Source organism: Siphateles boraxobius, unplaced genomic scaffold (assembly GCF_051911475.1).
Source record: "Siphateles boraxobius isolate OS27281-9 unplaced genomic scaffold, OSU_SipBor_1 32, whole genome shotgun sequence".
Classification (NCBI taxonomy): domain Eukaryota; kingdom Metazoa; phylum Chordata; class Actinopteri; order Cypriniformes; family Leuciscidae; genus Siphateles; species Siphateles boraxobius.
Window position 1 is genome coordinate 2,421,300 of NW_027508942.1, and position 14,176 is coordinate 2,435,475.

General features: G+C 36.7%; 1 protein-coding gene across 1 annotated transcript in view; it reads left to right on the forward strand.

The window, feature by feature from the left end:
* The window catches only part of luzp2 (leucine zipper protein 2), a 141,736-nt gene extending 129,878 nt beyond the window's left edge, over positions 1 to 11,858 (forward strand). The window contains exons 10-12 of the mRNA XM_077194526.1: positions 979 to 1,083; positions 9,051 to 9,119; positions 10,308 to 11,858. Coding sequence (XP_077050641.1) covers positions 979 to 1,083; positions 9,051 to 9,119; positions 10,308 to 10,412 — 279 coding nt within the window. The 3' untranslated portion in view covers positions 10,413 to 11,858. The remainder of the gene's footprint in view (positions 1 to 978; positions 1,084 to 9,050; positions 9,120 to 10,307) is intronic.
* The last annotated feature ends 2,318 nt before the right edge of the window (positions 11,859 to 14,176 follow it).

Sequence of the window (14,176 nt, forward strand, 5' to 3'; positions counted from 1 at the left end):
ACGGTAATCAGAGACACATTTACCTGCTTTTTCTGAGTGTCTGAGGATCAATAATGCAAAAAAATACATTATTTGATAATTTTTTATAGTTTTATTGCTATTATTACTGACAAAACACAATGTCATTCCACCAAAATAGAATAAACTAATAAAAATAATACAATTCTCTAAAGATACACTACCATTCATAAGTCTGGGGTCGAAAGAAGTCTCTTCAGCTCACCAAGGCTGCATTTATTTGATGAAAAATGCAGTAAATTCTAATATTGTGAATGTTTATATTTGAATACATTTGTATTTTATTCCTGTGATGCAAAGCTGAATTTTCAGCATCATTACTCTAGTCTTCAGTGTCACGTGATCCTTCAGAAATCATTCTAATATGCTGATTTGCTGCTCAAGAAAAATTCTTATTACTATCAATGTTGCAAACATTGAAACAAATGACTTGCCTTAAAGGGACTTTGATAATGTTTTATATACTATTATTTTCATTTATAGTTTGTATACTATTATTACAGACAAACATTTACATAAAAAGTACCCCCCTCCCCCATTTTTTATATAAGGTATACATTTATATGTATATGGTATATATAATATATTGATGTTGATATTATAAACATATTATATTATTAAAATCTCTATAAGCACAGAACCAGCAAAAAACTTAGCATTTATAATTATGTTGTTTGGCTAATGGAACAGATGCCATTTACTGTAAGTCTCTTTAGATAAAAGCATTTGCTGAATGGAAAACAATAACAGAACAATCGAGTTGTAGATCACAATGCAGAGAGAGAGTTGACAACTGACTTCAAATGAACCTAAGTGGAAAATTGTCTGTGCTTCATAATAAACCGTCTGGAGAATTTAACCCCAGCACTCTCCTGTTTTTCCTCTTTTTCTTTCTCTCTCTCTATTCCTTTGTGTCTTTCATAACATAACATTCTGTTTCTTTATGCTCTCTTCCTTAAGGACATCCCGAAAGTTCCCCGGATCACAACAACAAGTAAATTGCCTTTGAGCAGTGCGGTAATGAGGAGAGAGAGCACAGGACCGAAAGACTGCCAGATGGTGAAGGTAAATCTTTAGTGCCCCTTATACTCTAATGGCCACTTCCTTACCCTTTGGACTAAATGGGACGACTTATGTTCATTGCATCTCAGTGTATCCCTTAGCTATTTAAGATCATTTACAACTTTGCATTCAATTTCGTTCGAGAATAAGCTTTGAGGCCTCGCTCAGCAGTTTTCTCCTGATCAATGGTATATTGAACCGCTGCTGTTGGATCTATGAGAAATTATCACTGCTCCATTCAGCTAAGGGTGAAGTGTGTAACTTATGTACCTTTAAGGCACCAAATGGAACTAATAATAATGATTGTTTTCAAAAAGGTTTTTTAAACTGTCTTCCATTGGTCAGCTAAACAGATAGACCCTTCCAAAATAACGCCATTGGTGAGCCAATACATTTCGGGCCAGTCAAAGGGGCTTTCGCACCAGAGGAACGTTTTTATAGTTCCTATAACTACTGGTGGAAGCACCCACTTTATGGTGTGGGAGCCCGCCCTTTGGGGGGACTAAATTAGCTCCTACTTTAGAGTAGGGTCTAACACATCACAATAGAAACTACCAGTGATGTAAGTGTGGCGCTGATTGTCTAAATGCCCGCCAGATGAAACACCAGCACCTGCTATTTAAAAAACAAAACTAAATTGTAAACACAGTTTACATTTACTGTTTTCTGTGCACACAAACTAAACCCCACGACAACAACAAAATTCCCTTCTCTTCGGCTTCTATTTGTGGGACACATACACGCAAAATGATGTCAAAATGCCCGTCTCAATGAGTATCCTCGTAAACAGTCGCTTATGGCTCACGTGAATGTAAATAATTGATAAAGAAAGCAGATGCGTATCATTATATTGGATCCGTGCATTCGGTCTTGAAGTGACAGCAGTCTAATTTCACTGCTGTGTCATGAATGTTAATCAAAGGACGAAATACAAAGAGAAAATCTAAATCTTTCGTAGCTTTAACCAAGATTATTTATATTAAATTTTTACAGTTACTTTACATTCGATTAATTTCCGTACCTGAATACTGTTAGATTTACCTGAAAAACACAAAGCACTATTTATTTCATGTGTATTTTTTGTTTATTTTATTTATCTATGTTTGTAATTTGTTTTATTGTTTTCTCTGCAGATTCACTCCAATATAAAATCATTCTGGAATGATTATATATTTCCGAATAGATCCTATTCAAGTCATCTGGTGAAATTATTTTCATATGCCAATGTATATCCAGTGGCAACCTTATGCATCCGGGGGCCCTTTTCAATAACTAATATGGGGCCCTAGCCATATAAAACATAAACATAATAGAGCAGAAAAAGCATGGATTCCTGTTGGTTTGCATCAATGGTATATTATTTTATTACGTGCACTTTCAGCTTCACGAACAGGCAGCTCAACATAGAAATCATCCAACCTTATTTGATTAAAACTATATACAATTATACAGCGTTTTACGTTGGAATAAGCCACGCCCTTTCACGGACGGCAGCTTCTCTGCTTAATTGATTAGCGCAGTATATTTTCAGCTGTCTGGGCTGACATAAAGTAAACAGCTCAAACATCCTCTCAACTTAAATTATTAACAAAAGCAAAGAAAAAAAACATATCTGACTGACACTGAACCGAACTTATCATAAATACAGTGATGGGCTCCGCGTTATTTCAGCACCGTGGACAGCCTACCGGGCGGCGGGCGTTAGAGATGTGCGGATGGGCCATTATTTCATCTGCAACCGCATCAAAACTCATCATCCGTCCGCCATCCATCCGCACCAACGTTTTTGACCAATTTTCAAAACCGCACCCGTCCGCCATTCGCTGATTGGGCGATACAAGGCGCTGCTGATGTCAGCCACGAGACTAGAAACCGCCCGCCAACCGCCCGAATTTAATTAAAACAAATGTTTTCGTCACGTCATCCGCCCAATCCGTGGTTTATCCGCGGAGTCCGCGGCTGTAACCGCCAACCGCGCATCTCTAGCGGGCGTAGATTACACCTAAACCCTTTTTAGAAATCCACTTTTCTGTGTTTGAGTGCTGAGAATGCCGTGATAAGTTCATCTTTGTCCAGCGATTTTGTCACCTTGCCTGGACCAAAGAAAGAGGTCACTTTTGGTAGACTGAATAAAGCTTTCCTTTGTTGTCCGATATCTTTCGTTTTTCAGCACCACTGGCATATGTACGTTTCATTTTACTTTAAAAAAACGTTCCTGCTCAAAATAACATTTTAACTTAACGGAAAAAAAGGCAAAGGTATAAACAAATAAACTACCGGTATTATACTTTAAGCTGTTCGCGGGGGCGGTAAACGTCGCAATGGTAACCGCGAGTTCGACCAATCAGAGACGTCAGTGTTATACTTAGGATTGTGGGTAGTGTAGTATTTCTCCAGAAGATCGCAAATAAAACACGTTTTCCTAAAAACAAGGTTGATTTCATACTGACTAGTGAAGGCGGGGCCTGTTGCAACTGAAACCAAGAGGTCCTCGCTTTAGCCTGTAGCACGATGACGTAGCTTGATGGTCCAATACGTCATGGACGCTGTTACGCGCATGCGCGGTGGTGTGTTTTGGACAATGTTACGCGCATGCGCGGTGGTGTGTTTTGGACACTGTTACGCGCATGCGCGGTGGTGTGTTTTGGTGACGTCATACATGCATGCACAATACTAGAGAGTTGGTGAACAATCGGACGTGCTTTGATCTTCCAAGAAAAATTATGTAATAATTAACAACATTGATTGTATATCGTTAGGTATTTCATCTTTGGGAATCTTTATTTACTGTTTCGTTGTTTCAACATGTATAGTCGTGTGTAGTGTTGTGCATCCGAAGCGAAACGTGTTTAGCTGATATGACTTTTAAGATAACCACAGCGATTCTCATTTTAATCTTTTACTTCAGAACATAATACCATGGACAGACTGCAGGGCTAATCTAAAATTAACATGATTCTGCTCGACTAATGATTACTTATTTGTTATTGCATTGTTCTAGATGAATGTCTTTAAAAGGGCAGTTGCCCTGTAATTTCAAGATGCACACGGTGCTGTAACCTGTATCACTGTCCTTTTTGTGAGACGTACAAAACCACATCAAATTGTCCATTGATAGCCATGTATAAATATAAATGGTCACTTTCAGTTTGTCTGTTTGTATCTGAAACTTAAAATCAGTTGTTTTTTTTGTTTGTTTTGTTTTCAACGTCCTTCCATGTCACTTGTCATAAATGGTCACTGTAGTGACAAGCGCTTGATCTGACTGCTGTAACCAGTTTGTATATGAAACTTAAAATCAGTAGGTGTTTTTTTTATGTAAGTACATGTCCTACAGACACTGAAAAAAAAAAAATTATATATATATATATATATATATATATATATATATATACTTGTGGTGACAACATGCTATTAATCCATCAAATTTAGGTTTAAAATCATGTGATTTAAAATGTTGTAAAATTAACTATTTTGCATGTATGTAGAGAGAACCTAGGATCATATTTATGTAAATAATTATTCATCAATAAATACTTATTACTATTTATCAGTACTATTACTACACAGGTTAGAACATTATCTCAATACAATATTGAGCATACATGTCACTTAAGACCAGCGCATGCACATTATAACGGGTGAAACATAAGTAAGGCCGCCTATGTGTATATCACAGAAAAACTAAATATCACAATGCCAGTTTTTTCCGCAATATCATGCAACTATACTTAGTATCTCTTAATCACTCACACAAATGCTCGTCGGCACAGCTGTCTAATGTAGTTGAGGGTTTTTTGTTGTTGTTGTTCTGTATTAATCCTTTTTTTTTTTGACTGTCAAAAAAAAAATTGGACCAACCAATCAGCACAACAGAAATTCAAGGTGCGTGTGTGAGCTGAGCATGCAGAGAACACATGTTTAGAAAAATATGGCTGATGATGAAATTTACATCACAAGTACTGTACACATACAGTAGTCATAAAAAATGCATAAAAAAGAACTATGCCTTGGGATTTACCCTGATTTTTCTATAATAAGTTGCCTCCAAGATAGCTAAAAATTACCTCAAAATTATTATACTCTATCTTTGTAATTTTTTTCTGAGTGCACGTCATAGATCTTTGGAGATATTTAAAAAAAAAAGTGCAGATTAAATAGATTACAACCCCATTTTGAGCAACGCTCTCATTCGTATGGTAAGCATTAGGGGTGTGTAGTATTCTTCATTAGTTATCACTGAAAAATATGCCTTTTGTCACTTATAAAAAAAATTTTTTTGAGGTGTAATGCGGTCGTGCTTCAGGCGACCCGAGGTGTATATATATATATATATATATATATATATATTCCAGAGCTCTGTGTACTGAGTAATGTCAGGACAACCCCAACCTCAAATAAGAGGAGTCTGACTCTATAAATAGCTGATTAAAGAACATAGAGGTTGAGGAGGAAGGAAAGAAAAGAAAGTAAACACTTTTTCAATTATCTGAACAAATTATAGCCTATCATATCATACAATGTTTAAAACATTTAAATAGATATATCAAGTAGTAGAGAATGTATATGTATCCTAGTTGATTATTAGGCTCCTCTTGACAGTCAGCTGGTTTGGTTTCTGAGAGACGCTCAGAGATCTTGCTGTGCTTATTCCATTAATTAGTGTATCATATCATAAAAGGTTTAAACTTTAAAGCATGTAAATATACACATCAAATAGTAGAACGTGTATGATATAGTATTTTAGTTGATTTACTCTTGCCAAGCTCCGATTTCTGCTATTTAATTTGTACTAGCCTACTCATTTCATTCATAAGAGTAGTATACTGAACACTCATTCACTTCACACACTCATTATTGTGTTGTGATTTTAGAGATTTATGTATAGTATCGTGCTTTCTTTTGGCTCACCTGTTATCCAGCAAACATGAGGAGTGACTGTGCAAGCCTCAACCGAATATTATTCGGCAGAATTATTCGTTATTCGTTTTGATAGCCATTATCTGTACTTGATCTCCGGTCGTCATGATGTGGGATCCTGTATTCTGGAATGTTTGAGACAGTGCTTCACAGATATCAGCATGGCAGAGAGCAGTTCTGTAAGCCAGAGATACATCTCACTGACTGCTGACATGCGCTTATCAACTGTAATGACAGGATTGTGTGTGTGATTGTGGGTAAGTGGCTGTGTGTTAGCTGAACGTGTGTGTGAGGGGAAGATATCCACGTGAAGAAGAGACAGGAAACAAAGAACGACAGAAATAGAGAGAAAGAAACACAAGATCATCCTCTGTAGATGACATGCCATGAAGATTGTCTAATGAAAATGTTCCCGAAGCAGATCTCAGTCTGCTGATGGTCCTGATGACAGCAGTGTGACGGAGATAAAACACATTACTCTGACTTTCTCACCAGGGGCATCTTATCATTCATGAATGCTGCTGATCTTTCTTTCTTACTAGAGTATTTACCAAGTCATTTATCATAGGGTAGTGTGTGTTTGAAGACCAAACCACAAATTCGTTTTTTTTTTCATTATTGTAGTTCGTATTATTATTATTATTATTATTATTATTATTATTATTATTATTATTATTATTATTATTATTATTATAGATAATGTTTTAGTATGTGGTTTGTTTTTCTTTTGCCTAATGATCAGGTTCTCCAGCATGATTTGAAATGATCAGAGAGCATCTTGAGCTTCAATGGAAGAACAACTGACTGTCTGTATAAAGAGTCACATGACCAATGTCACATTTAACTTTATTTATTTATTTAACCTATAAATAATGCAGAATTAAAAGTTTTACATTTTAAATATTTCTCTCATATTTTGGACTCCATACTCTATGGGCCCTATTTTAACGATCTGAAACGCAAGTGTCAAAGCGCATAGCGCAAGTAAATTTGTGGACGGATCCCGGCGCTGTTGCTATTTTCCCGGCGGTATAAATGCCTCTTGCGCCTGGCGCAAATCTAAAAGGGGTTGGTCTGAAGTAGCTTCATTATTCATAGGTGTGGTTTCGGCGTAACGGGAAACAAACCAATAAGAGCTTTATATCACATTCCCTTTAAGAGCATGATGAACGAGGTCCGCTTGTTCCATGGCGCAACACTATTATAACGGCGCATTTACCAGGCGCGCTTCAGAATCGGTTCACAGCCGAGGAGATCGATGTTCTCGTCAGGGCCGTAAAAGAAAGAGAAGTGGCATTGGGGAATGGACAAACCCGACAAAATTAGCTTCGGTTAAACATGCATATAATAATTTGGGTAAATGTGTAAGCTTTATGCCTATTTTCCCCATCGTCATGGACACAACAATGATTTCCCTCGTGTTTTAATATTTTTCCTTATAATAATGTATCATTTGCAAAAAGTTAAATGCATCTGTGTAGATGAGAGAATCATCTACAGTGTATACGCGTTGTTCACACTCTGTATTATGGCTAGGCATGCGCGCTTAAAATAGCATCTGAATGTACGCGCAACGCGGCATTGACTTTAGACTAGTTTTTTTTCTGGTCAGTGGCGCAATTGTTTTATAGAACAGCAAAATAGCATGAGGAAAAGTTTGCGACGGAACACGCCTCCTCTTTGCGCTGAACCGCCCCGGGGAGCGCAAGTGTACTTCTTAGTTAACCGACGTCTGTCTGTGGAGGGAAAAGTCCGCTTTGCGCGGGTGCAAAATAGGAATGATACATGCGTCAGTGTACAAAGTCATTTGCGCCGGGTGCAAGATAGGGCCCTATAGTTCAAAAGGTTCAGTAAGTTTTTTTGTATCTTTTGAAATAATTATTACTTTTATTAATTGAATAGATCAAAAGTTACAGTAAAGACATGTATAATGTTACAAACGATTTCAAGTAAATGTTGATTTTACTTACTTTATTTTACTTAAATAATCATGAATATGTATCTCTGTTAAAAAAAAATTACACTAAGCAGTCCAACTGTTTTCAACATTAATAATAATCGGTAATATAAGAATAATTTCTGAAGTATCATGTGACACTAAAGACTGATAATTCAGCTTTGCCATCTCGAGAATAAATTACATTTTAAAATATATTCAAATAGAAAACATTTATTTTAAATTAGAAAAATATTTCACAATATTACTGTTTTTAATGTGGTTTAGATCAAATAAATGCAGCCTTGATAAGAATAAGAGACTTGCAAACAATTGTAAAGTGCTGACATTAGGCAGAGTGCAAATGTGACGTAATGATGTCATGAAGGTACTAATTAGCATATGACGTTATCTAGCGACTTTCCATTGAAAATAGTTGGCATCGGTGGTCCAGAGGCACGTGTCATCGCTGATATTTGCTACTCGTTTCATTTGTCTCTGCTGGCTTCAGAACGTTCCTTAAATTCCTCAGCCTCAATAATTGTGAGGAAACAGCACTTGAAGCAGACCTACTGTAGACAGTGAAGGAAAATGAACAAGAGTTTTAGTTGGTTAATCTTTAATGCCTATATAATGTTGTTCTTTTGGCTGACACCATTCTACAGCACTTCCATTAACTTAACCTCCCTGTTGTTTGTCCTGTCAGAATAAAAAAAAAATGAGGGTGCACTTTACAGTTAAAAACAATCTCTTGTAGTCTTATACTCTTCTATTTAATGTGTTGATCCATAAACATCTTTCTAGCTTGTTTCAGAGCTCATAGACAAGCATATAAAACATTTCCTGAAAATGCTGCATCCCTTGAGCAACATGATTAATCTTTTTTTCTATGCAACATTGTATAATCTCATAGCTCAGGCTTTTGTGGAAAATGTAAACAGCAAACAATTATACTTTATACTGTATCTCTGCTCCATTGTGGCCACAGACTTTTTTTTCCTTCTTTTTTTTTAAACCAAGCTGTCTATCCCCTCCGCTCTGTGCTCGATTGTTAGAGGTTTGTTTGCTTTTTAAATGAACATGTTCTTTTCTGTCTCTCTCTTTGTACCTTCAGGTGGGAGCAGAATGTTCCAATCAGACCGAGAGTTCATCTGAGATGAAAAAGACATTTGGACACAGTCGAGTGAGTGTTCTGATGTGCCTATTGAAAGAATTAAAGATAAAAAAATCTGAAATCAGTTACTCACCCTCAGTTACTCACTTTTCTTCATCTGTGGAACATGATCAAAAGAAGATGAATCTGAAGATTTGTTCAACAGTTTTTGCCCATTTGAAAGCAAACCATCATTGGAATTCAAAATATCTTCTTTTGTGCTCCTCACAAAACCAAGTCAATTATTTTCATTTTTGAGGGGGTAAAAAAGTCTGAAACTTGTGAAAGTGAAAATGCTTTTTTATTTTATTTTAATTTAATTAATTTACATATATTACTTCATTACAAATTAGAGTATCATTCAAAACTTTTTTTGAAATAAATGAATACTGAATGAGTTAATGTAGTATTAATTTAAAACTAAATTGATAAACGGTTATTCAGCAAGGACACATTAAATTGATCAAAAGAGAGAGTAAAAACATTTGTAATGATTTCGGTTTTAAATAAATGCTGTTCTTTTGACTTTATAGCCATCAAAGAATCCTGAAAATGTATCATGGTTTTCACAAAAAATGAACTAGCACAAATGTTTTCAACAATGATAATTTAAGAAATATGCAAGATATGAGTTGAGCATCAAGCATATTATAATGATTCTGAAGCATCATGTGACACTGAAGACTGGAGAAATTATGTAATAAATTACATTTTAAAATATTTTAGAATAGAAAATGTGCAGAATCTGAAATATTCACTCTTATTCACTTTACTGTACATCATCATGTGTATTTGTTTAAAATTAAACTAAACTTTATTTTCAGATTTAAATATTTTTTTTATTCATTCCATGTTTTCTATTCAGTCTCAGACCTTTTGACTCCAATTCAAATTTGCCAAAATTCGCATAATACATTAAAATGTGTCTCTGAGCCTCCTTGTTCCCCATGTTATATAAGTGAGCTGTCAAAACGCAGTAAGCACAGACGTACACACACTTTCACAGATAACTATTTGCTCCAGTGCTAAGAAGTGTTAGCCCTGGGCACTGCAGCAAGTGGTGACAGTTTTTTGTCAAATTATAGGTCAGTCTGACGCGACAGGGGAAACGGAGAGGAAGGTGTACAGTGAATGTCTAATCAGCTGCTCTGTTTGTGCCAGACGTATGCACCATATGCATGTATTCTCTTCTCTTCTCTTGTCATTTCTGTTCTCTAGTCCAAGACCCCAGAGCAGATCGGACAAGGTCAAGAAAGGACAGCAGAGGGAAGCGGGAAAACAGACGGAGACCTAAAAAAGACACAAATGGACAATCACAACTGAAAAGACAGTGGAAGACTTGGCAGATTTTCTGCATGGTAAAAATGATGTCATATCGGTTTAAGCCCCTCTTCATCACAGAGCTTATAAGCACACACACAATAGGCAAACACAAACACCGACAGACACAAACACAAAATACTTAGTCTAACACTGCTAATGTAGAAAAAGAAATTCCCAACATTCGATTTTTAACTTTCTTAAATAAAAAATTAAAAAAATTAAAAACAACAACCACATAGTATGGCATGCATTATAGAGTTTTAGATATTAATTTTACAAGGTTACGATGGTACTGGTGGTTTTTAATAACTGCTATTCTTTTTTTTTCACTATCTATTTTGATTCTTTTTTTTCTCTCTTCTAAAGTGAGGACACAATGTTCTTTGATTTGTGTTTGTAATTAAAGACTATTTCTGGCACCGCAGACCAGAATTTCAGTGTTAAAGGTCACGCTGGGGGTCATTTGAGTTCTGTAAATTTACTAATGAGGTCAAATTCAAACTTTTGTCAAAGCAGCTTCTGAAAATATTGAAATATTGAATACTGTATGTCCTGAATGCAAAATAGGGTTGCACGATTGGGGGGGGGGGATGAATTGTGATTTTTCTGATAAATTGTGATTTAAAATGTGATTTTTATTTCACAGTACAACTGTAAAATTACAATAATAATATTTTAGTCTTAATTTTTTCATTTTCAAACGTTAAACCAGCTTTTATTTTGTCAAGAAACCACGGAGAGCCCTTAAAGCTTTTTTTTTTGACAACAGCTGGTTTATAAGCACTTCTCACTTCTCAGCCAGTTTCCCAACAATTCTCAAGTTTGGCGCTTTGCATTTTTTTAAATGCACGTAATAAGCGACCCAAACTCAGAGCACATGCTGAGATGAGTTTGTGTGGAGCAGCATTTACTGTTAATCGAGCTGAAAACACCAGATCATAAGGTGCTCGCTTGTGAAAGAACACAGTGCTGCACTTCACTCTGAAACACGCAGTGCATGTACTTATTTAATTCTTTCGCAGCCTTTGCGATTCGATAGTCACACTAAGTCATATCTCGTTTTCGTTTTTATTCCGATTAATTGTGCAGCCCTAACAGAAACCGACTCAATCCCAATTCAGCTGAAATTACGAAAAGAACTGTTTAACGTGAAGGTACGGTTTGTCTCGTGTTGTAGCAAAGATTAATTTACTCCTCCTACTCCATATTACGAGGCTCAAGTTGGCTGGCCAACTATCACTGTTGAATATTTCGGAGCTTTTGGTGCCAGAATTAAAGAGAAAAACTCGACTCACAGTGAGTCGCCTCCCTAAGAATGATGTGCCATGCACCGAGTACTTAATCTACTGCTACATCTCTCTGTTTCTCTACCTTCTTGTGTCCTTTACAATAAACCGTGATTTTCGCTAAATGTGTGAAGAATAAATGGTTATTTGTGGAGTAAAACAACCGTGCATTTCCTGCGTCCTGACTCTGCCGCTCCATTTAATTAACACCTTTGGTGCTTTAACAAAGGCCCTGATGTACTGTTAAAGTGCAAGTTCAATAACCTAGATCCCGAGGGAGCAAGGGAAAGTCCTCATTGGTGTATCCTGTACGTGAGCAGCACATCATAATAACTTCAAAGCTTTGGTTCTTAGCTTTTTCACAGACCTTTGGACCTTTGATCTCCGTCCTTCCTCTCGCTGCCCACCATTTTTCCCTGCTAAGGTTTCTATTCTTTTTTATGTAAACACTTGAGTGAAAGATATAAAGAGACTAGGAGACTAGAAGTTGTGGTGAGTGTGAGTCTTGATGGCAGCTTCTTTTTTTGACCTTGACATGACAGCTTTATCTTGGAAATTAAAGCTGTTCTTTAAAGATTATTTCAATTAATCAAGGCTTTTGTCCTCATATGTTGTAGTTGTTGTTTTTTGTCACATTTATGTCACATCTTAATGAGGCAACAGCATCTTTTTCTCGAGTCGGAGGTGGTAAAACACTAGTAGAAACGTCCACCTGCAAATTATGATTTCAGGCCATTTGCTACCTTGCCAATTATCATCCAAACTTCTAAGGGAAAGCATGCCAAGTGTATCCCAGAAAGAAAGAGAGGTTCCTCATGAATGTTTGAGCTGGACAACTCCCTGACGGACTACATGCTCTCTCTAAGATCGCTTCACAGGAAAATGAGACGCATAGTGGCAAATCTGTGCGAAGAGCCAATTTACCTGTAGCTACACTGTGGCTTCCAAAAATATGATGTTGTCTTCCCTTGAAAAACTTGCCTCTACAAGATCTTATAAATAAAAATGAGCCGTGATCAAAACCTGATTTATATCAGCCTATCTGAAAAAGCCTTGCGGAGAGGCAGAATATGCCTGATTACATTTGCTTCGAATCGAGGCTGACTTGTTACAAACTTTTCAAAGTCAAGTGCTTCATTCAGCACCGGGAATGAGACATTAATTTTGGATTTACATATTACCTCCAGTCTTTGCATCCAAAAACAATCTTCTGTTCTGCCATAACTGAAGGTCAAACAATGCAAAAAAGAAGGCGCAATGTCATTATTTTGATCCTCTTCAAAGTCCAACATGTGGGTTTCTACTCTGGTCTTGGAAACTCCAACGATTTTCTTGCCTTCAGCCTCCATTAACGCTTAAATGGGGTTTGGATGAATTTGAGAAAGGCATTCTGATAGGCTAATTACAGCTCAGAAAGCCAATTTTCCCCTCTTCATAGCATCTAAACCACTCGAGTCAGGGAAAAGGTGTAGGAAATAGAGCCCATCAGCAACTTCAAAGTGAATTTAAATAGCTCCATCAATACTTCTATTCAAACTCACTCTGGAAGTACTCATGTACAGACATCTCTATTGGTTTGGCTCTTTACGTGTTGAGTTATGAGGAGGTAAAACAGTATTTTCAGGAACAACAAAAGCAATCATCAGAGGAGAAAAGGAAGCTGAAGAATCTGGGCCAGCTGTGAGAGACGCAGTGCCAGTGGATTCATGCCGATTCCTGGTTGCCAAAAGCAGAATTACAAGGTCAAACATACACATACAAACACACAGAGAAAAAAAAATGCATTTGGATACTATGCAACACTGTATCTTAAGATAGAAACAACAGCCAACAGAAACAGCCTGGTTTTTAAATCTTATCTGACATTCGGAGAAAAGAACAGTGATGTAGTATTATGAATTCTGTGTGCGGTGATGCAAAATTACAGCTTCACCCTGCAGATATGTTGACAACATTTCCAAACATGACACCAATGATTAGCATATTTTCTTCTGTACCTGGACAGTGATAGATGATTCATTAGGTTCATTTGGAGGAGAGCTACTCCTCAAGGATGGAGGAAGTTTTCATGGCAAATGTATCTTCCCCACCTGGTTAAAGACAAACTTTAACTTTGTGTGAATCTGGGCACACGCATATAAAAGTGTGGCGGCGAGCCAGCCGTAAATTCATTGCGAGGACAGATTTTACAGTGAACAGCTGTGGGGCTTTGCAGTAAAGTTTCTCACTGCCTCCCACACAGTGCATAAAAACACAATTATTCACCTATTATATTTCACCTCGTCACATTTGTACTCTAGAAATACTTCTTTTTCATTTAGTTAGTACACTTTTTGCTTGGACATTCCCTCTGGACTAGAGATTACAATATAAACTGTAGTTGGAGATGTTAGTTACACTTGGTTTTTGCAGATCTTTAACCACAGCACATAACACAGACTGATGATATCACTGCACATAACTCTTACTAATAACAAA